The 23,789-nt window shown below is 31.2% G+C and overlaps 4 protein-coding genes across 4 annotated transcripts; 2 read left to right on the forward strand and 2 right to left on the reverse strand.

The window, feature by feature from the left end:
* Window positions 1–2,779: 2,779 nt before the first annotated feature.
* LOC134707939 (uncharacterized) lies at window positions 2,780–4,704 on the reverse strand. The gene is made up of 3 exons (XM_063568114.1): window positions 4,641–4,704; window positions 4,173–4,241; window positions 2,780–3,728 (listed from the first exon to the last, which is right to left on the reverse strand). The coding sequence occupies exons 2-3, from the start codon at window positions 4,228–4,230 to the stop codon at window positions 2,863–2,865; spliced, it is 924 nt and encodes a 307-aa protein (XP_063424184.1). The 5' UTR covers window positions 4,231–4,241; window positions 4,641–4,704; the 3' UTR covers window positions 2,780–2,862.
* A 2,867-nt stretch (window positions 4,705–7,571) lies between these two features.
* On the forward strand, window positions 7,572–9,410 carry LOC134707948 (uncharacterized). The gene is made up of 3 exons (XM_063568127.1): window positions 7,572–7,689; window positions 8,296–8,359; window positions 8,654–9,410. Exons 2-3 carry the CDS (start codon window positions 8,305–8,307, stop codon window positions 9,337–9,339), a joined length of 741 nt encoding a protein of 246 aa, XP_063424197.1. The 5' UTR covers window positions 7,572–7,689; window positions 8,296–8,304; the 3' UTR covers window positions 9,340–9,410.
* Window positions 9,411–18,135: 8,725 nt separating this feature from the next.
* Window positions 18,136–20,005, forward strand: LOC134719008 (uncharacterized). Its single transcript, XM_063581953.1, has 3 exons — window positions 18,136–18,253; window positions 18,749–18,812; window positions 19,314–20,005. The coding sequence occupies exons 2-3, from the start codon at window positions 18,755–18,757 to the stop codon at window positions 20,003–20,005; spliced, it is 750 nt and encodes a 249-aa protein (XP_063438023.1). The 5' UTR covers window positions 18,136–18,253; window positions 18,749–18,754.
* A 1,827-nt stretch (window positions 20,006–21,832) lies between these two features.
* Window positions 21,833–23,637, reverse strand: LOC134707954 (uncharacterized). Its single transcript, XM_063568140.1, has 3 exons — window positions 23,563–23,637; window positions 22,890–22,953; window positions 21,833–22,589 (listed from the first exon to the last, which is right to left on the reverse strand). The coding sequence occupies exons 2-3, from the start codon at window positions 22,945–22,947 to the stop codon at window positions 21,904–21,906; spliced, it is 744 nt and encodes a 247-aa protein (XP_063424210.1). The 5' UTR covers window positions 22,948–22,953; window positions 23,563–23,637; the 3' UTR covers window positions 21,833–21,903.
* Window positions 23,638–23,789: the final 152 nt, after the last annotated feature.

Below are 23,789 nucleotides of genomic sequence, written 5' to 3' on the forward strand. Positions count from 1 at the left end.
TAGTATTATGTATTGATATACATGCATTTTTTTCATTTAACTTTTTCTTGGTGAAAGAAATCTTGAAAGGCTTATGTTATATAATTTGACTATTTTGATGGTATGTTATGTATGTCGACGAAACAACTAATATTTTACAATAATATGTATAGAAATACCAAACATATATGAATTACAATTGTATCTGACTGGCATGTTAGCACTTTTCACTTCCCTGAAATACAAAAATATTTCCCTAAATTCCCACCAGCTCATATATTTCTGTTAATTTTTATCATAATCTAAAAATTCTGGAGTCAAACAGTTATCTACATTGGCTAGAGGTATAGGGGGAGGGTTGAGATCTCACGAACATGTTTAACCCCGTCACATTGTTTCGCCTGTCCCAAGTCAGGAGCCTCCGGCCTTTGTCAGTCTTGTATATTATTTTAATTTTAGTTTCTTGTGTACAATTTGCAAATTAGTATGGCATTCATTATCACTGAACTAGTATATATTTGTGAAGGGGCCAGCTGAAGGACGCCTCCGGTGCGGGAATTTCTCGCTACATTGAAGACCTGTTTGGTGGCCTTCTGCTGTTGTGTTTTTTCTATGGTCGGGTTGTTTTCTCTTTGACACATAACCCATTTCCATTCTCAATTTTAGCAAAGGTACCAGGATTATAATTTAGTACGCCAGACGTGCGTTTCGTCTACATATGATGCATGAGTGACGCTCATATCAAAATATTTATATAGCCAAACCAATAGAAAGTGGAATAGCATTGAGGATCCAAAATACCAATAAGTTGTGCCAAAATCGGCTAAGGTAATCTATGCCTGGATAAGAAAATCCTTAGTTTTTCGAAAAATGCAGAGTTTTGTAAACAGGAAATTTGTGAAAATGACCACATTATTGATATTTATAACAACACCGAAGTGTTGACTACTGGGCTGAACATGCTTTTCTATTTGTGATATGTAAGCATGATAAAAACATTTAGAAAAAAAACCCACTACAACAGAAAACGAAGAGCGTTTCGAAACGGATATGTAATTCACTGGGATGTTAGGCGAGACACTTTTTCAAGTTACTTGTTTCAATTAGAAAAAAATCCTTCAACGTCATATATTTTTTTTTATTGAAATGCTTTGATTTGGATACGAGCATGAATAGGAATTTAGTTTACTTTGTGAAAAATCATACAGAGTCAAGGAAAAAGTATACCGACGAGGATATTACTACTTTGATTTGGATACGAGCATAGATAGTTACATGGTCTAACATTGACCCAATGATTGTAAAAAATCATCTTCATGTCTGGTTTGCATATACTCATGTATACAGTATAAACACGATAAGGTGTTTGACGACAATAATACCGGGACGGTAAATGCATCTTGCCCTAGGGCATACATATATCTAGACATGGTTTACATTTGTGATTAATATCAACATTTTGAGAATCAATTAATTAATCTTTACATCTTTTCTTAAGATTTCGAAATACAATCAAAGCAATAGACATTCAATATACACGATATAGTATCTCGCTGAGTAACATCGATTTTTATTATTTCGTACGTCGTTAAAGTCATAAGAAACCTCAAGTAAAAAAAAATTAATGCATATGTTTTTTATAACTCAATGGATAGTTTTCATTATAAAACTTATGTACATATACTTTTTTCTGAAGAAAATTCTTTAATTTATTCATATTTAGAAGAAGTTTACTTTATTTGAATTGCTTCCTTCCAGCAAGCAATTCCCCCGACATATTTTCCGTATGCAAGGTGACCTCAGTGTGACCCATCTCGTAAAAATCCGGTGACCACAATACGCATGGATGTCCTTAAAATAAACTATTATCTGTATTTACATGTTAAACACGTGCTCAATTTCCATGCTTTTTGTTTATTTTTCGTCAATTCTTGACAAACAGGTGACAATCGTTAAACTTCAAAACACGAACTTTAATTACCTGCCATATTTTCACAACAACACTAACCGATTGAAAAAAAAATGACGATTATACGAAATTTACACGAAAAAAATGATAAATTCGAGTACAGAAGACTAAGTTTTTGATGTTTGTATGCGTTGGTTCAAGAATTGGAAGAACATTATTTTTCACCGGTCACTCGTTTCTTATGACTTTAAACATCGCTTAATTGCTTTACCTTTCTTTAGTGCCTGCAATATATACATATTGCTTCGAAACATTAACTGCGGTGTCCGAACAATTTCATAATTATTTAGAAACACTGATTTAACCATGAAACAAAATATAACTATGTAAACACAAAATTAATGTCAAATATGGGAAATTATGAGTTTGAACTATTCTCTAATCACCAAGAAGTCAGAAGTATACAACCAACGCAGTATCAGATGTTTGTGGTATGTTCAGTCTTACAATCTTCATTTTTATAATATAGTTTAAGAACATGTGTGTAGTGCGCATGAAAGAGGAGTGTTGTTTTGAAAATACTAACACTATACTATCAAAAACATGAGAAGATCTTTCAGAATATCAATTGGTGTTAAACTGGCCAAATGGGCGAGATGAGTAAGTGCATTGGTAAACAAGTTTTGCTATACATTTTTCCTCATATTTTTTCTTGTTTTAGGGGATACATTATAATGTCATACTACAAACATTTTTCTCATAATATTGTATCATTTTCATCATTTGTATTTATATTTGGATGCTATTTATTTTATGATTATGATTGCTTTGACGTTGACACCTACGTAAACTGTATTTTGTAGTGCGATATTGAACTATTATAGACCAAAGCAAATTGATTTCAACATTTTTTTTTATACAAAAGTACTAATAATAAGTTAGAATTCAAATTGTGCATTTCGGCGATATTCTCTTCATGGTGTGTATCCTTTGGAACGTCTTCTTCTACAAATCATGTGACAATTAACAGATGCACAGTATTTGCTAGTTGGACAATCTGAATCGAGATGGCAGTCTGTTTTGCAACCAGTCTTTCCTCCTAACACTGACTGAAACGCGACTCCTAAACCAGCAGCACTAACTGATCCGCTTCTTCTTAAAGAAACTGTGTCCAACACATCTAGCCCATTTCGTCTAGAGGTAATTGCGCCAAGAATATCGGAACCTGTATGACTAGACCCTCCACGGCTACTACCAATAGTTTCCAAATGACCATTCCTAGATAGATCTAAATTTCTGGCCAAACCAGATGAACCAATTCGACTGCCGGAGGATAAATGACCATCATTACTTGAAACCCTGGTCAAGACAGATGATGACCCTGTGTTTCCCCTTCTGAAAGAGTCTGATAATCTAGATGAACCAATGATGCTTCCAGAAGAAATTTCGACGCAGTAGCTGCTACAGCCATCATGTACACATTTATGTCCCATACGACATAACTTGTCATCTCCACACCCATAATGACAGTCACTGTCGTCGTCAGATAAAGACCGAGACAAACCAGCTATAGAGCCTCTAGATGCAAATGTCCTGCTTCCAACAGAATCCCTGGGCAGTCCTCTACCGGCTGATGACCCGTGTGTTAGAAATTCATTTCCTATTCCATGCGATGTTCCAGCTCTTGATCCTGCTCGTCTATTTGCATCAATGACATCCAGGACAGAAAGAGATCCACCACCACGACCACCGTTTATGTTTCTCCCAACTGTGTTTTCAACCAGCAAAACCTTTTCTACTCCATGTCTGTCTAATGCATGTTTGTCTGTGGGTGCGTAGACTATAAAATAAATATTTGACCTGTTATATTTCACAAATCTTGAAATACAGAACAATAAAAATTAACTCTTGTTTATATGTAAGTATAAGGTTTCTGGGATTTTTACCAATGATATCAACTAAGGATTAAATGACTAGAATGTTATCAACTTAAGGGAAAGTACGGCTTCGGCACAGATGTATGCTTCTTTCGTGTAATAAGCTATAAAAGACTTCATATGAAAAATGTGAACCAATTCAAAAAGAAAAAAAACTTTTGAGAAATGTTCTTTCATAATAGTCAAAAATATGTAGATGTAAGTAAATATCTTCTTAAGTATTGAAATTATATCTTTTTAAAGATTTTTTTATTGTAAGTCATTTAGATTTTTGTATCTTCACACAAAACCACTTCTGTCAAAATAGTCTGGAAACTCGCAGGAAGCGATTCGAATATTTTACATACCGGCTAGTGTTACTGTTGTCAATGCAATCAAAAAGAAAATAGCCTGGAATCGCATCATTTTCTGAGGTTCTGAAAAACATCAGGATTAATATTATATGTTACTGGAATTATCATTTTTTTGTCTTTTAATTTTAATTTTTCCAAATATTTAAATAAAGAAAGAAACGTTGAGCAAAGTTAGCACACTATCTACCATTCTTAGTTAATTTATCTAACGATGTTTCTTTATTACATTTTCATCATTTGCTTTTTATCATTTTATCACTGAAATTCCATTTTGAAGCAAACAGAAAATGTAGTTAGAATTGAACCATGTGTACCTTATAGTATGTTTAACTCTATTTATGCCTTTTTCTATTTCTTCAATAAATTTTTTCTTGTTTATCTTTGTCAAAATAGCATACATGTTGTTTTGTATCTTTACCATTCTTATTTATAATAAATATATATGTATAAAATATTTCTTACCTTTGTTTATAACAATTGAAATGATTTGTAATGAATATTGTTGTATTGCTTCAGAATCGTTCTTTTATACCGTTTCAAATATGTTTTTAATAGTTGACATACACACAAGGAAATTTGTAAATAAACCGCAAATGATGAATTTGTTAATTATGGTTCAAACTTTAAATGTCACCTGCATTCTTCTATGCAGCTTTGGATTATGCTTATTTATAAAAACAACTGTACACAGGGTCATTTCGTTATTTTCCTACTACTAAACACATTTGTCATTATGTCATGAAGTTATTACGAAATATTATTCAATATGGTTGAATTTATTAATTTCGTTGTAATCAGAGACTTGTACTGTTTAAAAACTAACAGAACTCCTTGTATTACCTCATGGTATGGATATTTTTAATCTTTAAATTGAAATTACTTGAAAACTTTATCATTTGCTTGACATTTTCTGCGAATGGTTTTTTGAAACGCACGCGCAGTAAATTAATCATTAGAACGTATCTGATTTAACGAAGCTTGAGCTCATACTTACAAAAGGGACAAGATCTAGCCTAATTTAAAATCAAAATATTCAACATTTTAGAAGTTCTAGTGACATGTATCTTGTAACTCTTTTCTTTATGCTCCGTCATTGAAAATTATGATTGTTAACTGTTTTGGGTTTTAAATTACAAAAGGACAACAGAAGTATACGACTGTTCGAAAGTAATTAATCGATAGAGTGAGAACAAATCCGGGTTACAAATCAACTCCTCCATTTGTTTAATGTTGCAATATATTTTGGCTGTGAGATATTTTTTGGTGACATGATAGAATGGTCACTATTTTTTATGTTTTCATCCAAAGAGAGATAAAAAGCTAAAGAACATCGCCGCAAAAATTACAAAAACAAACACACAAAAAGGACAACCTTTTCAATTTCATGTGTTTTATCTTTGGATTTGCCATTTTATCAGGAACTTTCCGTTTTACATTTTCCTCTGAGTTCATATTTTTTATGAACTCAGAGGAAAATGTAAAACGGAAAGTTCCTGATAAAATGGCAAATCCAAAGCTAAAACACATGAAATTGATAGTCATAACTGTCATATTTCTGACTTGGAACAGGCATTTTCATATTAAAATATGAACTCAGAGGAAAATGTAAAACTTGTTTTCACTCAAAAAAAATTTCCCATATATTTAGGATGTTTATGTTTCATGTAGTTTTTTTAATAAATAAAGGCAACAGTAGAATACCGTTGTTCAATCGTAAATCCATGGACAAAAAACTAAATCGGGGTAACAAACTAAAACTGAATGAATACATTAAATACAAGAGGAGAACAACGACAAAACATTTAAATGTAACACACTTAAAAACGTGCTTGTCTTTTTATATGTATTATTGTATGACGCTGTCAATTTCTCTAAATATATAAATTATTGATTTTCCAATGGTACTTTCGGACTCTTTCATTCCATTCAAGATTAGGGAGCTTGTTACATATTTATATTGTTGATTTAGATTGAAGGTGTAAAAGATAATAAAGGAGACAAACACAGTTCATCCATGGTTAAATTGCATCGAAATACAACTCAAGATAGCAATCAAAAAAGGAATTTATAGAGTCGCATCAACACTGAAAATTAAGATCTTTCACAAAATTGATCGTTAAACTACAACTGGATCAAGGTCACTGCTCTGAAGACATTTTGTCCCCCCCCTGATAAATTAAATTTAACAAAAAATGTTAACTCGCAACGACAGACGAAGGTTCTCTCAATACTTAGTTATGGTGAAAGCATTTATCATAAAATATACATTAAGCATAAAATGTTGACACGCAACGAAACTGGAAGATTTATTTTATCCCAATACAAAAGAGAGACGAAATATACCATAGGGACAGTCAAACTCATAAATCTAAAATAAACTGACAACGCCATGGCTAAAAATGAAAAAGACAAACAGACAAACAATATTACATATGACACAACATAGAAAACTAAAGAATAATTAGTTATCCAAGTTACCAGCATTGAAATAATTTAGTACGCTAGACGCGCGTTTCGTATACACAAGACTCATCAGTGATTCTCATATCAAAATAGTTATAAAGCCAAACAAATACAAAGTTGAAGAGCATTGATGATCCAAAATTCCAAAAGTTGTGCCAAACACGTGTAAGGTAATCTATGCCTGGGATAAGAAAATCCTTAGTTTTTCGAAAAAGTTTTGTAAACAGTAAATTTATAAAAATGACCACATAATTAATATTCATGTCAACAACACAAAACTAACCATGCCCAGATTTGACCAAACTTTGTTTGAACTAATAGTTTCCATTTTCATAAAATTCGTAACTGTTATTTATTTGAACCCTGTTTAGATAATTCTAGTAAATCAAATGCAGACTAATCGCAATAAGTGCGTATTAGATTGAAATTCTAATAATTATCTTACTTAGAAGATAATCTCAACGTCAACTAAACAACATATAAGTAACAATAAAAGAAAATAAAAACCGCTAATATTGCGTATTAGATTTTGATAAAATCCTTATTATTACTTTCTAACGTCAACTATTTAAACTTTATGCAGCGGTTTTCCAAGCGATTCGAAGAAAAGAATAATATCGTCTATAAGGAAATGAAAGACTTCAGTTTATATAATTTTTTTTCAAACTGTACAAGTCTCTGGCTACTACCAAAATTAATATAAAATGTATTAATTTGAGAACATTAACAATAGTTTAAAACAATATTTCATTACACGTACATGTAATATGACGTAATGAAAACTGTCGATTGTAGGAGGAAACAAAATGTGTTATTGACCCTGAGAACTTTTCATCATATTTACATATATTGCAATTCCTTAGTATTACGACAGTGTGACATTTAAAAGTGTACCTATAATATGCAAATTCATTACTTGCGGTTAACTTAGAAATTTCCTTGTGTACATGTGTATTATAAACAATATAATTGAAAACGGTATAAAAGAACGATTCGGAAGAAGTAAAACAGTATTCATTAGAAATAATTCCAATTGTTCAAAACAGAGGTAAGAAATTATTAAAGTAGAATCATAACTACATTGTATTTGGTATAAATAAATAGGAAAGATATTACAACTTTAATAAGTATAATAGTAACAAAGATAGGAAATAAGTCATTAAAGATTCCGTAAATTGTATTTATAAAGTTTTAAGCGTGATACATAGATCAATATTTTGGTTTTGATCTCAGTAATTTAAATTTAGATTACGTAACACAATACTGCTTCAAAGTACAATTTATTTTCATCACTGATATTTACTGTATTTTAAAATCTATCGTAAGGTTAATTCGGAATAAAATAATTATTGGAGATAATCAACTTATTAATCATTCGAAGTGATATTTTTTTCTTATGTTTAAATACTGTAAAGGTAAATGTTTATCTTATACTTATACTTGTAAATCAAGTTATGCAAGTTCCTTTTTCTGCATTTGTAAATTTGTGAATATACATCCTATGTATCTTTCTTATTTGTAATGTGAACCTAATTTCTCTGTAAAATCATATTGCATTCATCAATTGAAACTTAATTTTCAAGATTTACATAATTCGTATTGAATTATTTGAACTGCTATTTTGTTAGTCATGATATTTTTCTGTAAATTTCAGACTTGAAGGATGACATTCCAGACCATTTTCGTGTTGATGGCATTGGCCACAATAACAGCAGCCGGTAAGAAAAATGTTCAATTATTTTAAGTCGAAATTTATTATTGTATCAAATAAAAGTATTTTCATTTTGTAGATAACATTTAAAAAATAACACAGAATTTTCTGATATTTCCGAACCGGAACAGTCTATGCAATTGCTTTCAACAACGTTCTTTTGCTCAAAGTGTGTAGTTGTTTTATTTGTGATGATACTTGATATTATTGTATTGTTATAAAAAGAAAAATCACCAGTATTTTGTTCCAATAAATCAATTCATGAAAATCAAATAAATTGTCAGATATTCAATTTTTACAGTATATGCACCCTCAGATAAGCATGCATTAGATAGACATGGAGTGGAAAAGGTTTTACTGGTCGAAAACACAGTTGGTAGAAACATAAACAGGCATCGTAGTGACGGATCTCTTTCTGCACTGGATGTTATTGATGCAAATAGACGAGCAGGATCAAGAAATGTTGGAACATCTAACGGAATAGGCAGTGAATTTATTACACACGGGTCATCTTCCGGTAGAGGATTGTCTGGGGCTTCTGTTGGTGGCAGGACCTCTGTAGCTGGAAGTATTAGAGGCTCTTCAATTGGTTTGCCCCGTGCTTTATCTGACGATGATGATCATTTCACCTCTGGCAGCCGAATTGGTTCATCTGGTCTGGCTAGAAATGTGGATCTGACTAGAAATTTTCATTTGGAAACGATTGGTAGTGGCCATGGAGTGTCTGGTCATTCGGGTGCAGATATTCTTGACGCAATCAGTTCTGGACGAGGTGGGCGTGTTGTACTAGACACTGTTTCTAGCAGACGTAGTGGATCAGGTCGTACTTCTGGTTCAGGACTAAATTCTCAGTCAGTGGTAGGAGGAAAAACTGAGTGCAAAAACGACTGTTTTAGTGATGGAGATTGTCCAACAAACAGGTACTGTGCCACTGTTAATTGTCACAGGATTTGTAGAAGAAGACTGTCTAATGGATACTCACCATGAAAAGATAATCACCGTAATCAAGATTATGAACACTTTTTTCTATCTTTTATAAAATTAAATATTGTTTTCAGTTTTTGTTATTGTATAGATGTTTTGTTATTTCATCAATAATACTGATAAGTCATTCGTCAAATCTAACTACTAGTAATTAGAAAAAAGTATAACAACATACAGACACCAATACAGATATGAAAAAAAATTAACAAAAACACACAGCAATTGAAAAAAATGTACAGTGATTTGTGTAAATTACAGTATCTCGTAAAACACAAAAAATCATAAAATAAACAATAATTAAAAAACTTTTTCCGCCAAAGTAAATACAATTCCTTGTTAAGTTCAACATTGATTTGAATAGTTATTTTAATTTCGAAATTTAATTTTAATTTTGATTTGAATAGATATTTTAATTTCGAAAACTGTTTACCTCGGGAAATAATAGGCTTATTTGTTAATTGATATATGCATATACTGTTGCGCCGGTTCCAAGTCAGGAGGCTCTGGCCTATGTTATTCTTGTATGATTTTTAATTTTAGTTTGTTGTGTATTTAGTATGACTATAAAAAAGAAGATATATATTATCACTGAAGATATTAGTTTAGGAGCCAGCTGAATAACTGCTCCGAAAGCGGGAGATTCTTCCTGCATTGAAGACCTATTGGTGGACTCCGGCTGTTGTCTGCTCGATGGTGTGGTAGTTGTCTCTTTGACACATTCACCATCTCCATTCTCAATTTTATTCATATGGTCGTTCCTTAATATAAAACGATACATGAACTATTTTTTAGCTTTCTATGTATGGGTTTCAATCATTGTTGAAGGTGATACTGTGACATGTCGTTGAAAATCTGAACATTGTTACGTGTGTGATGGATAATTGTTTTATTAGCAATCATTCCACATCTTATCTTTATATTCAATAGTCATGTAAAAGGCTTACACAGCTACTTTTGCATACTAGGTACTATTTATGTACCAAAAATCTGTAGTACTGGTAATAGACTTCTGATGTTCAATACTATTTTGTTACTTAATAACTATTGTAGTATTTAGGTACCTGTATTTTACAGTACTTGATTTGTATTTGAAATTTAAGTACTGCAAAGTTGCCTTTCGATTTTTATAAATTTTCACATTTTACTTTTTCGAGTTTCAGGGTTTTATTCATAAAAAAGGAAGATTTTCCAGTTTTATGTCACAATAACTAAAAAATGCTTTCAGAAGTAAGCGTGAAAACTCTGGTGACTTGTTTATAAATATTGATGTTATCAACTTTTTTTTTTAATAAATTTCAAATATGACATTGAGAAGAAATTGAACTTCATTTGTTCAAAGTCTGACAACAAATTTACAGTATTGCGCAATAGCACAGTGTATTACACAACAGAAACCGAAACCTGTTATATTTCAAATATTCAATTACTATCCAAACTCAAACCTTTATCAAGCTTGAATATTATGTAAATTTTTGCTCCAACTGTTCAGGGTTAGATCTCTGCGGGCGTATCAAGCTACGCTCAGCGAAGATGTTTATTATATTAATTTTTCAAAATTTGTTTTAAGTACTGTAATTTCAAAAATGATTGTGCATTTGTTATTGCAATTTTGTCATTTTAGACTAAAATACAATTTTAATTTTTGCAATATTCAGAAAAATCTTGTTTGATTCATTTAAAATCTTTCAAAATGCGAGATTTTATTATTGAGATTATAACCCTGTCACATTTTCGCGATAATAAAAAAAATTCTGAATTTACAGTATATAGTTCAAACTAACAAAAAAACTTTGATTTCATTGTGGCTAGTCTGTAAATCAGACATCAATAAAATTGAGAATGGAAATGGGGAATGTGTTAAAGAGACAACAACTCGACCATAGAGAAGACAACAGCAGAAGGTCACCAACATGTCTTCAATGCAGCGAAAAATTCCCGCACCCGGTGGCGTCCTTCAGTTGGTCTCTAAACAAATATTTAAACAGAGTTTGAATAATCAGTCGCTTAAACATAATAACTGATAATGTAATATATTTGTTTTAATCCTTTTGTACGTCAGTCCTGATCATATCTAAAATCACTTTTTATCAGTTTGAGGAGTTTTGGCATATGATATTTAACATAATTCGTATATTTTTGTTTCTTAAAACAATAATAAGTCTTCATAGAAACAATTACGAAAATCTTGTACTTAGGATAACATAAAGATACTAACAACTAAACAATTTTAAGTGGACACATTTAAAGAAATTAGCACCTCAAAGGAACATAATTAGAACTTTACAATACTACATGCTAGCAGGTCCTTGGATAGATCTTGCATAGTATTATCACATCATACAGAAATGAACCTTATATGACAAGTGTGTGTCTGGTAATATTAAATAACTTGGTTAGAAAATTGATTAGAATGATAGCAAATTGCAGAGTTATCTCCCCTCATTAGTTAATTGCTAGTGCATTTCAACCAAACTGTATCTTCTATTACCAGAACAGAAAATGATTGTTATTTTAGTGCATAACTACATATTATGAACTGAAATCAATATCAAACTGGGTGGTTTTTTTTGGTCATGTTTTCACCACTGCCTGATTCTTAGGCAGTCTGGCACTTAATAAAGATATAAGATATGGAATGAATACCGATAAGACAAATATCAATCATACACGTAACAATGTTGAAATTTACAACTATATGCATCAGAATTACCTTCAACAATGATTGACATCTATATCACATAGTTAGATAAAAAAATAATTCATATGTCTTTTCATATTAATGACCGACCATATGAGTGTATACATATAACAATTTACAAATAAACATATTATTTCCCAAGGTAAACATGATTAATAATTTTCGCAATTAACATTCCTCATACTTTTTATGTTATAGTTCATGTTTTATGTATACCTCTTTTTATAATCAAAGATTTCTATTCTAATATCATTGCTTTAATCTGTTTTTGAAACACGAAACGCGCGTCTGGCGTATAAAATTGTAATCCTGGTACTTTTGATAACTATTTACACCACTGGGTCGATGCCACTGCTGGTGGACGTTTCGTCCCTGAGGGTATCACCAGCCCAGTAGTCAGCACTTCGGTGTTGGCATGAATATCAATTATATGGTCATTTTTATAAATTTTCTGTTTACAAAACTGAGAATTTTTCGAAAAACTAAGGATTTTCTTACCCCAGGAGTAGATTACCTTTTCCGTATTTGGCACAACTTTTTGGAATTTTGGGTCCTCAATGCTCTTCAACTTTGTATTTATTTGCCATTTTAACAATTTTGATATGAGCGTCACTGATGAGTCTTATGTAGACGAAACGCGCGTCTGGCGTATAAAATTGTAATCCTGGTACTTTTGAAAACTATTTGTAACGAAATTCGTTAGTTTTCTGTGTTGTCTAGCTATCAGCACGTATCCAAAATAAAAATTCTAAGAATGTTTGTAGTTATTTCAGAATTCCAATGAATGTAGAACTTGACAAGGAATTGTCTTTTCTTTGGCGGAAAAAGTTTTTTATAATTGTTTTTGTAATGCTTTTTGTGTGTTACGAGTTACTGTAATTTACACAAATCACCGAACATTTTTTTTCAATTGCTGTATGCTTTTGTTATGTTTATTTATATTAGTAATGATGATGAATGCTGTTTTATTTTTTCTGATTAGTTTTATTTTATTTTAACAAAAAAAGTAAATGCAATATTTTGTTTTTAAAAAGATATAAAAAAGTGTTCATAGATATAGGAAGATGTGGTGTGAGTGCCAATGAGACAACTCTCCATCTGTCTGGATTTCTGTGATAGTCTCTTCATGATGAGTATCCATTTGATAATCTTCTTCTACAAATTCTGTGACAATTAACAGTGGCACAGTATCTGATTGTTGGACAATCTCCATCACTAAAACAGTCGTTTTTGCAATCAGTTTTTCCTCCTACCACTGACTGAGAAACGAATCCTGAACCTGAAGTACGTGCTGATCCACTACGTCTGGAAGAAACAGTGTCTAGTACAACACTCCCACCTCGTCTTGAACTGATTGCGTCAAGAATATCTGCACCTGAATGACCAGACACTCCATGGCCACTACCAAGAGTTTCCAAATGAGAATTTCTGGACAGATCAACATTTCTAGCCAGACCAGATGAACCAATTCGGCTACCAGAGGTGAAATGATCATCATCGCCAGATAAAGCACGGGGCAAACCAATTGAAGAACCTCTTATGATTCCAGATACAGAGGTTCTGCCTCTAACAGTAGCCCCAGATAATCCCCTACCGGAAGATGACCCGTGTGTTATAAATTCACTGCCTATTCCATGAGATGTTGCAACTCCTCCTGATCCTGCTCGTCTATTTGCATCAATAACATCCAGTACTGAAAGAAATCCTTCACCACGACGCCTGTTTATGTTTCTACCAACTGTGTTTTCCACCAATAACACCTTCTCCACTCCATGTATATCCAATGCATGTTTGTCTGTGGGTGCATATACTGTAAAATGAATATTTGACGTGTTATAATTTTAACAAATCTAGTAATACAAAAAAAAACAACTTTTGTTGATACGTGGATATTAGGATAACTGATAGTTTTACTAATTTGATTACCATACCCTTTAGATGAAATGACTAGAATGTTATCAAGTGCAGGGAACGTACGGTTTCAGGACAGATGTAGGCTCATACTGTATAGTAAGCTATAAAAGACTCCACATGACAAATATGAATCAATTAAAAAAAAAAACAGAAAACGTTTTGTGAAATTTTCTTTTATGTATACAAATGTATGCAGATGTTAGAAATAAACCCTCTTATGTACAAAAAATATATCCTTTTGAAAATTGTATTATGATAAGGTATTGGGAATTTTGTATCTTAACACCCAAATTATTTTATAAAAACATTCTTTAAACTCACATTAAATTTACTTACCGGCTACTGTTATTGTGGTCAATGCCATTAAAATGAAAATGGTTTGGAATCTCATCATCTTTATAGTTTCTGAAAATTAACAGAATTTATGTTTTACGTTACTGGAATTTAGATGTGCACGTTTCTTATGATTTTTAATTACCTAGAGAAAGAATGTTTCGTTGAGTAAAGCAGGCAATCATTTTGAAAAATCATACTTAATTAAAATGTTTTAGAATGCCCTTTTCTTTTTCTTTTTTTTCTTTTTAAAATTCCTTTATTTAACTTCTTTGAATAATACGTTCGTTTTGTAAATTCTCTAATGAATAGACAAAAAACATCAAGTCTTTTTATTTTCTGATCAGAATGCTCTTTTCTTACAACTTCTTCATTTGCCTTCTATATCTTAAACTGCAATTTTTAACAGGTAGAAAATTTGGTAAGAATTCATATATTTGAACCATTTAGTATGTATTTTTTTTATGCCTTTTCTAATTCCTCAATGAATTATTTCTTGTTTATCTGTGTTATATGTAATGTTCATAGTTATTGCTATGTAAATCTAGCATTTTTATTTATAATACATATGTATATTTCTCACCTTAGTATAAAACAATAGGAATAGTTTGTAATGAATATTGTTGTATTGCTTCAGAATTGTTCTTTTATACCGTATCCAATTTTTTTCTAATAGTTGACATACACACAAGGAAATTTGGATATCAACCACAAATGATGAATTTGTTAATTATGTTTCAAACTTTTAAATGTCACAATGTCATTTTACTTTGCAGTCTTGGATTATGCTTATGTATAAAAAATAACTGTACTCAGGGTTATTTTGTTTTCTTACTGCTACACACACATTTGGCGTGATGTCATAATACACGTAGTCATTACGAAATATTATTTTGACTGATGAACAATATGGTTAAATATGCAAATTATTATTTTTGTTGTAATCAGAGACTTGCACAAACTATCCGAAAGCCTCCTATATCCTCATGGTTTAGACGTTCAAATGTTTTAAATGAAATTACTTGAAAACCACTGTTTGATATTTTGTTCGAATGAGGTTTTTTTAAACACAGTAATTATTAAGACATAACTTACATAACAATGCTTGAGCTTATGCTTACAACAAGGACGAGAACCATCCTTATTTGTAAACAAATTATTAAACAATTTTGAAAAAAAATAGTTTTGATGTATCTTGCATATCTCCTCCTCATGTTCCGTCATTGTTATGCTTGTTCATTAGGAATGTTATCACCAATCTAAAACTTCAAAAGAATTCACATCACTGTGTTAGGTTCTAAGTTACAAAACATTAATACATTAATAATGTTGTTTATATATAATCTACATATAAATCAACTCTAAAATTTGTTTGATTTCGCAGTATCTTTTGGCTGTTGAAAACTTTTGGTTACATGATAGAATGGTTTACTTTTTCATTTTATAGAGAGAAAAATACTAAAGGAAACAGTATTCAAAACAAAACCTATTAAACTACATAAATTGTAGCACCAACCACTTCATACCCCGGGGCGATCTCAGGTGAAAACTACTTTAACTAATCTGAGTAGATTTTACTCAATAATGACACAGCAACTGCCTGCACTGACTATTTGTACTATTGCATGTATTGAAAGATGATTGACTTTTTTTAATATAGAAACTACAAACACATATTGAATATAACGGAAACGAAACGGAAAATACTCAAAATATAAAAACTCCTATGTAAACTCCGATTTAAAATAAACAAATATCTATTTCATTTATCACGTACATGTATCTTTATAAGGTGGCACGGTAGTATTTGCATTCCAGAATTTTGGTTGCTCTTTTGTGTACCCTTCCTTAGTGAATGTATCTGAACAGCGTGATTAGACAAAAAAACAACAGTATCAACTGAATACACTTTCCCAAACTGAGGAATGAATCAGGTGTAGAAAAATATTAAATAATTTTACAAACAGATGAAAATGAATTTTTAAGAATTTTTTTTTCAAATTGTGCATTCACTGCATGATAAAAAAAACCCGAAAGCACTAGAGGCCTTAGGTTTTTTTAAAATAGCAAAAAAAGTAAACGGTCATGATACTATTCAAATTCATTTCTGAATAGTAAAATGAAATTTCTTTAGTTAAGTGTGAATGTAGAATGTTTTGCAGTGTAAAAAAAGGAGTGAAAGTTGTAAAATGGCTATCATTATGGCTTACGGGCCAGGAAATACTACCGTGCCACCTATAATATATATCAACAATATTGCAATTGCTTTAGACCTGGTGTCATTTTCTTGGTTAGCACTACAAATAACTGTTTTGAACACCTTATACGTATTTAGTATGCAAACTGTTTGTTTTACACTGATTAGAAAAGAACGCCAGGCTAACAATTATGGAATACACAACACTGATGCATAAAAGATTTATGGTGCTTTCCATTTTTTCAATGTTACTTCAACGGAAATTTTAAATCCATATGCATAAAGGTAGATAACACGATGTAAAAATGTAAGCGTGTGATTTGAATTCTTGGAAGTGTTATTGTAAACCAAAGTACATATATAGGTTTAACATCTTGCTCACAGAAGATTATTTTTCATTTAGGCTTTTTTTATTTTATATAATTTTGGCTTTTTCAAAATAATTGCGATCTATCTCCCTTTTTTATATGTGTTTGTCAATCGAATGGAAGCCATTTTTCCTCTGACAGGGCTTTTTCGATATTCATATGGGGCAGACTTTAAACAATAGCTTCTCAAAAAATTGTAAAGATACAAGAACTACGATTAACTTTAGATTTGAAAATGTAAATTTGTGTTTTGTTGTCTTTAATTTTTACTTATTTGCTTTGTCTAATTCACGTGTTGTGCTTATATACTACATGTTTTCTTGTTTTTATATTGATTAACATTATAACACAACTTTTTTCTGACATTTTTACCTATGATATCTCATTGTTTTTTTCACACATCGTTATCAATATAATGGAATTTGAAGCAACTGTCATACAAGTCAAAGGTTTAACCAGCTATTCAACAAGGTTTAATCCATCAGTTTCTGCAAAAGAAAAAGTGTGTACCAAGTCAGGAAAATATCAGTTGATATCCCTTTGTTTAATGCGTATGAGAATTTGATTTTTTAAGGTGATTAGGGACTTTAAGAGACGTTTTGTCCGCCTGAAATAATAAATTTAACACAAAATGTTAATACGGAACGAAAGAACAAGATATTTTTACATATCAAAACTTAAGTTAAAATAAAATTTTACATTTCAGGACAAAATGTCGAGAGGCAACAAAAAAGGATATTTTCTTTTTTTTAACCCAAGATAAAACTGACGGTGCCCAGATTAGACTCAACTTTGTTTCAATTTTTAGTTTTCCTTCAAAATTTGTTCCTTATATGTTATAGACTCCAGTTTATTTAATACTAGTAAACCGTTTGCAAACAAACCGCTAGTATTGTGTATATGTTTAATATCCTAAAAAAGAAGAGTCTCCCAACGTCAACCAGTTCACCTTTAAGAGTGGTTTTTCAAGCAATTTAAAGAAATACTAATATCGTTTAAAAGGAAATAAAAGACTTCAGATTATTATTTTTTTGGTATTGTTCAAGTCTCTGGCTATTACCAAAACATCCATCAATTTATTTGCAAACATTAATAATAGGTCAATGCAATATGTCATAACACGTACATGTATTATGACGTAACGAAAACTATGTCGATTGTATGAGGAAACAAAATGTGTTTTTGACCCTGAGAATATTTCTGTGAACATATATTGCAATTCCTTAGTACTACGACAGTGTGACATTTAAAAATAAACAACGAATTCATCATTTGCGGTTAACTTTAAACTTTCCTTGTGTACATGTATATTATAGACAATATAATTGAAAACGAACGATATAAAAGAGCGATTTGGAGGCAGTAAACATTATTCATTAGAAATAGTTCAAATTGATCCAAACAAAGGTAAGAAATTATTAAAGCAGAATCATAACTATTTGGTATTAATAAATAGGAAAGAAATAACTAAAATTAATGCCATAGTAACAAAGGTAGGAAATAAGTGATAAAATATTTAGAAAATTGTATTTATAAAGTTTTAAGCGTGATGCATAGTTCAATAGTTTGGTTTTGATCTCAATAATTTGAATTTAGATTCAGTAACACAAAACTGCTTCAAACTTTAATTTATTTTCATAACTTATATTTACTGTGACTATCAGACGTTTTATTCGGAATGAAATAATTATTGGAGATATTCAAGTTATAATCTTTTTTCTGCATTTGTAAATTGTGCGTAAACATCCTATGTACCTTCTAATTTGTAATGTGAACCTTATTTCTCTGTTAAATCATATTGCATTTCTAAATTGAAACTTTATTTCCACAATAAACATATCTCGTATTAAATTATTTGAACTGCTATTTTGTAAGTTACGATATTTTTCCTCTAAATTTCAGACTTGAATGATGACATTCCAGACCATTTTCGTTTTGATGGCATTGGCCACAATAACAGCAGCCGGTAAGAAAAATATTCAATGTGTTTTAGTCGAAATTTATAAACTGTATCAAATAAAAGTCTTTTCATTATAAAATTTAAAAAAAAACCACAGAATGTTAAGATATTTCCAAAACCGAACAGTCTCTGCAATGGCTTACAACAACGTTATTTTGCTAAAACTGTGTGGTTGTTTAATTTGCGATAATAATTGATATTTTTGTATTGTTAAATAAAAAAAAATCACCAGTATTTTTTTCCCCAATTACTGTGGATTCATTTATTTTCGTGGGAACCAATTTTCGTGGTTTGAGGTGAACTTACATATTCGTGGATATTTTTTTTCGTTGTTTTGGTAAAGTCAACACTAATTACTTAGAAAATTTGTTATTCGTTGAACATTTGAATTCGTGGTTCTCCTGTACCCACGAAATCTACGAAAACTGGTATCCAACGAATATTAATGAATCCACAGTAATCAACTCATGAAAATCACATAAATTGTCAGATATTCAATATTTACAGTATATGCACCCTCGGATAAGCATGCATTAGATAGACATGGAGTGGAGAAAGTTTTACTGGTCGAAAACACAGTTGGTACAAACATAAACAGGCGTCGTGGTGACGGATCTCTTTCTGTACTGGATATTATTGATGCAAATAGACGAGCAGGATCAAGAAATGTTGGAACATCTCATGGAATAGGCAGTGAGTTTATTACACACGGGTCATCTTCCGGTAGAGGATTTTCTGGAGCTTCAGTTGGTGGCAGGACCTCTGTATCTGGAAGCATAAGAGGCTCTTCAATTGGTTTGTCCCGTGCTTTATCTGACGATGATGATCATTTCACGTCTGGTAGCCGAATTGCTTCATCTGGTCTAGCTAGAAATTTGGATCTGTCAAGAAACTCTCATTTGGAAACTATTGGTATTGGTAGTGGCCATGGAGTGTCTGGTCATTCAGGTGCAGATATTCTTGACGCAATCAGTTCTGGACGAAGTGGGCGTGTTGTACTGGACACTGTGTCTTCAAGACGTAGTTTATCAGCACGTACTTCAGGTTCAGGATTCGGTTCTCAGTCAGTGATAGGAGGAAAAACTGATTGCAAAAACGACTGTTTTAGTGATGGAGATTGTCCAACAAATAGATACTGTGCCACTGTTAATTGTCACAGAATTTGCAGAAGAAGACTGTCTAATGGATACTCATCATGAAAAGCCTATCACCGAAATCCAGACTATGAAACTTTTTTTATATCTTTTTTAAAATAAAATATTGCATTCAGCTTTTGTTATTGTATAGATTTTTCGTTATTTTATCAAAAATATTGACAGAGTCATTTGTCAAATAAAACGTATCAGAAAAAAGATAACAGCATACAGTCATAATTACAAATATGAATAAAGATAACAAAAGCATACAGCAATTAAAAAAAATGTTCGGTGATTTTTTTTTAAATTACAGTAATTCGTAACACAAAAAAACAACATAACAAAAACAAATAAAATAGTTATCAAAAGTACCAGGATTATAATTTTATACACCAGACGCGCGTTTCGTCTACATAAGACTCATCAGTGACGCTCAGATCAAAATAGTTAAAAAGCCAAAACAAATACAAAGTTGACGAGCATTGAGGACCCAAAATTCAAAAAAGTTGTGCCAAATACGGCTAAGGTAATCTACTCCTGGGGTAAGAAAACCCTTAGTTTTTCGAAAAATTCAAAGTTTTCAAAACACTTTTTTCGCCAGAGCAAAGACAATCCCTTGTCAAGTTCTACATTGATTGGAGCTGCTATTTTGTTGATAACGATATTTTTCCTATAAATTTTAGACTTAGAAATGATGAGATTTCCGACCATTTTCGTTTTGATGGCATTGATCACAATTACAGAAGCCGGTAAGAAAAATGTTCAATGTCTTTAGCCATTTTCGTTATGATGACATTGACCACAATAACAGCAGCCGGTAAGAAAAGTGTTCAATGTGTTTTTCGCGAAATTTATAAACATTATCAAATAAAAGTGTGTTCTGTGTTTAAATAAAATTTGAATGTCCTACTAGATAATGTTCTTTAAAACAGCTGATATTTGCAAAACCGAACAGTCTCTTCCATTCGCTTGATGTGTTTTATCATTTTATTTTGCCGTTTGAATAGTGACTTTCGGTTTTGAATTTTCTTCAGAGTTCAGTACTTTTCTTTACAATTGCTTACAACAACTTCCCTTTACATAGAATGTGTAGTTGTTTTATTGGCGATAATACTTGAAATCATTGTATTGTTCAATAACAATAAAATACAATTTCTTTTTTCTCTAAATGAATCATTAATTAATTCATGAATATAACATAAATTGTCAGATCTTTAATTTTACAGTATATGCATTAGATAAACTTACAAATATATGCACCAGAACTACCTTCAACAATGATTGAAATCAATATCACATAGTTAGATAAAAATTATTTCATATGTCTTTTTATATTAGGACTGACCATATGAATGAATACATATAACAATTTACAAATAAACATATTATTTCCCAAGGTAAACATGGTTGATAATTTTCGCAATTAAAATATATCCTCAAACTTTTTATGTTATAATTCAGGTTCCATATATACCTCTTTTTATAATCAAAGATTTCAATTCTAATATCTGTCCCTTAATCTGTTTTTGTAACGAAAACCGTTAGTTTTCTGTGTTGTCCAACTATCAGCACGTATCCAACGTAAACATGTTAAGAATGTTTGTAGTTATTTCAGAATTCCAATCAATGTAGAACTTGACAGGGAATTGTCTTTGCTTTGGCGAAAAAAGTATTTTTTTAATTGTTTTGTTATGATTTTTGTGTGTTACGAGTTACTGTAGTTTAAAGAAATAACCGAACATTTTTTCAATTGCTGTATGCTTTTTTGATCTTTATTCATATTTGTAATTAGGACTGTATGCTGTTATATTTTTTCTGATACGTTTTTTTGACAAATGACTTTGTCAGTATTTTGGATAAAATAACGAAAAATCTATACAATAACAAAAGCTGAATGCAATATTTTATTTTAAAAAAGATATAAAAAAATGTTCATAGTCTGGATTTCAGTGATAGGCTTTTCATGATGAGTATCCATTTGAAAGTCTTCTTCTGCAAATTCTGTGACAATTAACAGTGGCACAGTATCTGTTTGTTGGACAATCTCCATCACTAAAACAGTCGTTTTTACAATCAGTTTTTCCTCCTATTACTGACTGAGAAACGAATCCTGAACCTGAGGTATGTGCTGATCCACTACGTCTTGCAGAAACAGTGTCTAGTACAATACGCCCTCCTCGTCTAGAACTGATTGCGTCAAGATTATCTGCACCTGGATGACCAGACACTCCATGGCCACTACCAATAGTTTTCAAATGAGATTTTCTTGACAGATCCAAATTTCTAGACAGACCAGATGAACCAATTCGGCTACCAGACGTGAAATGATCATCATCGTCAGATAAAGCACGGGACAAACCAATCGAGGAGCCTCTAATGCTTCCAGATACAGAGGTCCTTCCACCAACTGAAGCTCCAGACAATCCTCTACCGGAAGATGACCCGTGTGTAATAAACTCACTACCTATTCCATGAGATGTTCCAACATTTCTTGATTCCGCACGTCTATTTGCATCAATAACATCCAGTACTGAAAGAGATCCGTCACCACGACGCCTGTTTATGTTTCTACCAACTGTGTTTTCGACCAGTAAAAGTTTCTCCATTCCATGTCTGTCAAGTGCATGCTTTTCCGAGGGTGCATATACTGAAAAATTGAATATCTGACAATTTATGTGATTTTCATGCGTTGATTAATTGGAAAAAAAAATACTGGTGATTTTTTTTTTATTTAACAATACAATAATATCAATTATTATCGCCAATAAAACAACTACACACTTTTAGCAAAAGAACGTTGTTGTAAGGCATTGCAGAGACTGTTCGATTTCGGAAATATCTTAACATTCTTTGTTATTTTTTTTTAAATGTTATCTACACAAGGAAAACACCTCTATTTGATACAGTTTACATATTTCGACTAAAACACATTGAACATTTTTCTTACCGGCTGCTGTTATTGTGGCCAATGCAATCAAAACGAAAATGGTCTGGAATGTCATCATTCAAGTCTGAAATTTAGAGGAAAAATATCGTTACTTACAAAATAGCAGTTCAAATAATTTAATAACGAATTATGTAAATTGTGGAAATAAAGTTTCAATTTAGAAAATTAATACAATATGATTCAACAGAGAAATAAGTTCACATTACAAATTAGAAAGATACATAGGATTTATATTCACATTTTACAAATGCAGAAAAAGGAACTTGCATAACTTGCATTGATTGTCAAGTATAAGTATAAGATAAACATATATCTTAACAGTATTCAAACATAAGAACCAAATATTACTTCGAACGATTAATAACTTGAATATCTCCAATATTTATTTCATTCCGAATTAAACGTCTGATAGATTTTAAAACACAGTAAATATTAGTTATGAGAATAAATTATACTTTGAAGTAGTATTGTGTAACTGAATCTAAATTCAAATTGCTGAGATCAAAACCAAAATATTGAACTATGCATCACGCTTTAAACTGTATAAATACAATTTTCTAAATCTTTTATAACTTATTTCATATCTTTTTTACTGTAGCATTAATTTTAATTGTTATGTCTTTTCTATTTATTTATACCAAACAGTTATGATTCTGCTTTTATAATTTCTTACCTTTGTTTGGATCAATTTGAATTATTTCGAATGAATAATGTTTACTGCCTCAAACTCGCTCTTTTATACCGTTCGTTTTCAATTGTATTGTTTATAATACACATGAACACAAGGAAAGTTTAAAGTTAACCGAAAATGATGAATTCATTGTTTTTATGTGCATTTTTAAATGTCACACTGTCGTAGTACTAAGGAATTGCAATATATGTTCACAGAAATATTCTCAG

Source organism: Mytilus trossulus, chromosome 1, assembly GCF_036588685.1.
Source record: "Mytilus trossulus isolate FHL-02 chromosome 1, PNRI_Mtr1.1.1.hap1, whole genome shotgun sequence".
Taxonomy (NCBI): domain Eukaryota; kingdom Metazoa; phylum Mollusca; class Bivalvia; order Mytilida; family Mytilidae; genus Mytilus; species Mytilus trossulus.

Coding starts and splice junctions, on each gene's coding strand:
- LOC134707954 (XM_063568140.1), bottom strand. CDS start 22,947: ATGATGACATTCCAGACCATTTTCGTTTTGATTGCATTGGCCACAATA. Junction 22,590..22,889: donor GGCCACAATAACAGCAGCCG/GTAAGAAAAATG, acceptor TCAATTTTTCAG/TATATGCACCCTCGGAAAAG.
- LOC134707948 (XM_063568127.1), top strand. CDS start 8,305: ATGACATTCCAGACCATTTTCGTGTTGATGGCATTGGCCACAATAACA. Junction 8,360..8,653: donor GGCCACAATAACAGCAGCCG/GTAAGAAAAATG, acceptor CAATTTTTACAG/TATATGCACCCTCAGATAAG.
- LOC134719008 (XM_063581953.1), top strand. CDS start 18,755: ATGATGACATTCCAGACCATTTTCGTTTTGATGGCATTGGCCACAATA. Junction 18,813..19,313: donor GGCCACAATAACAGCAGCCG/GTAAGAAAAATA, acceptor CAATATTTACAG/TATATGCACCCTCGGATAAG.
- LOC134707939 (XM_063568114.1), bottom strand. CDS start 4,230: ATGATGCGATTCCAGGCTATTTTCTTTTTGATTGCATTGACAACAGTA. Junction 3,729..4,172: donor GACAACAGTAACACTAGCCG/GTATGTAAAATA, acceptor TTTATTTTATAG/TCTACGCACCCACAGACAAA.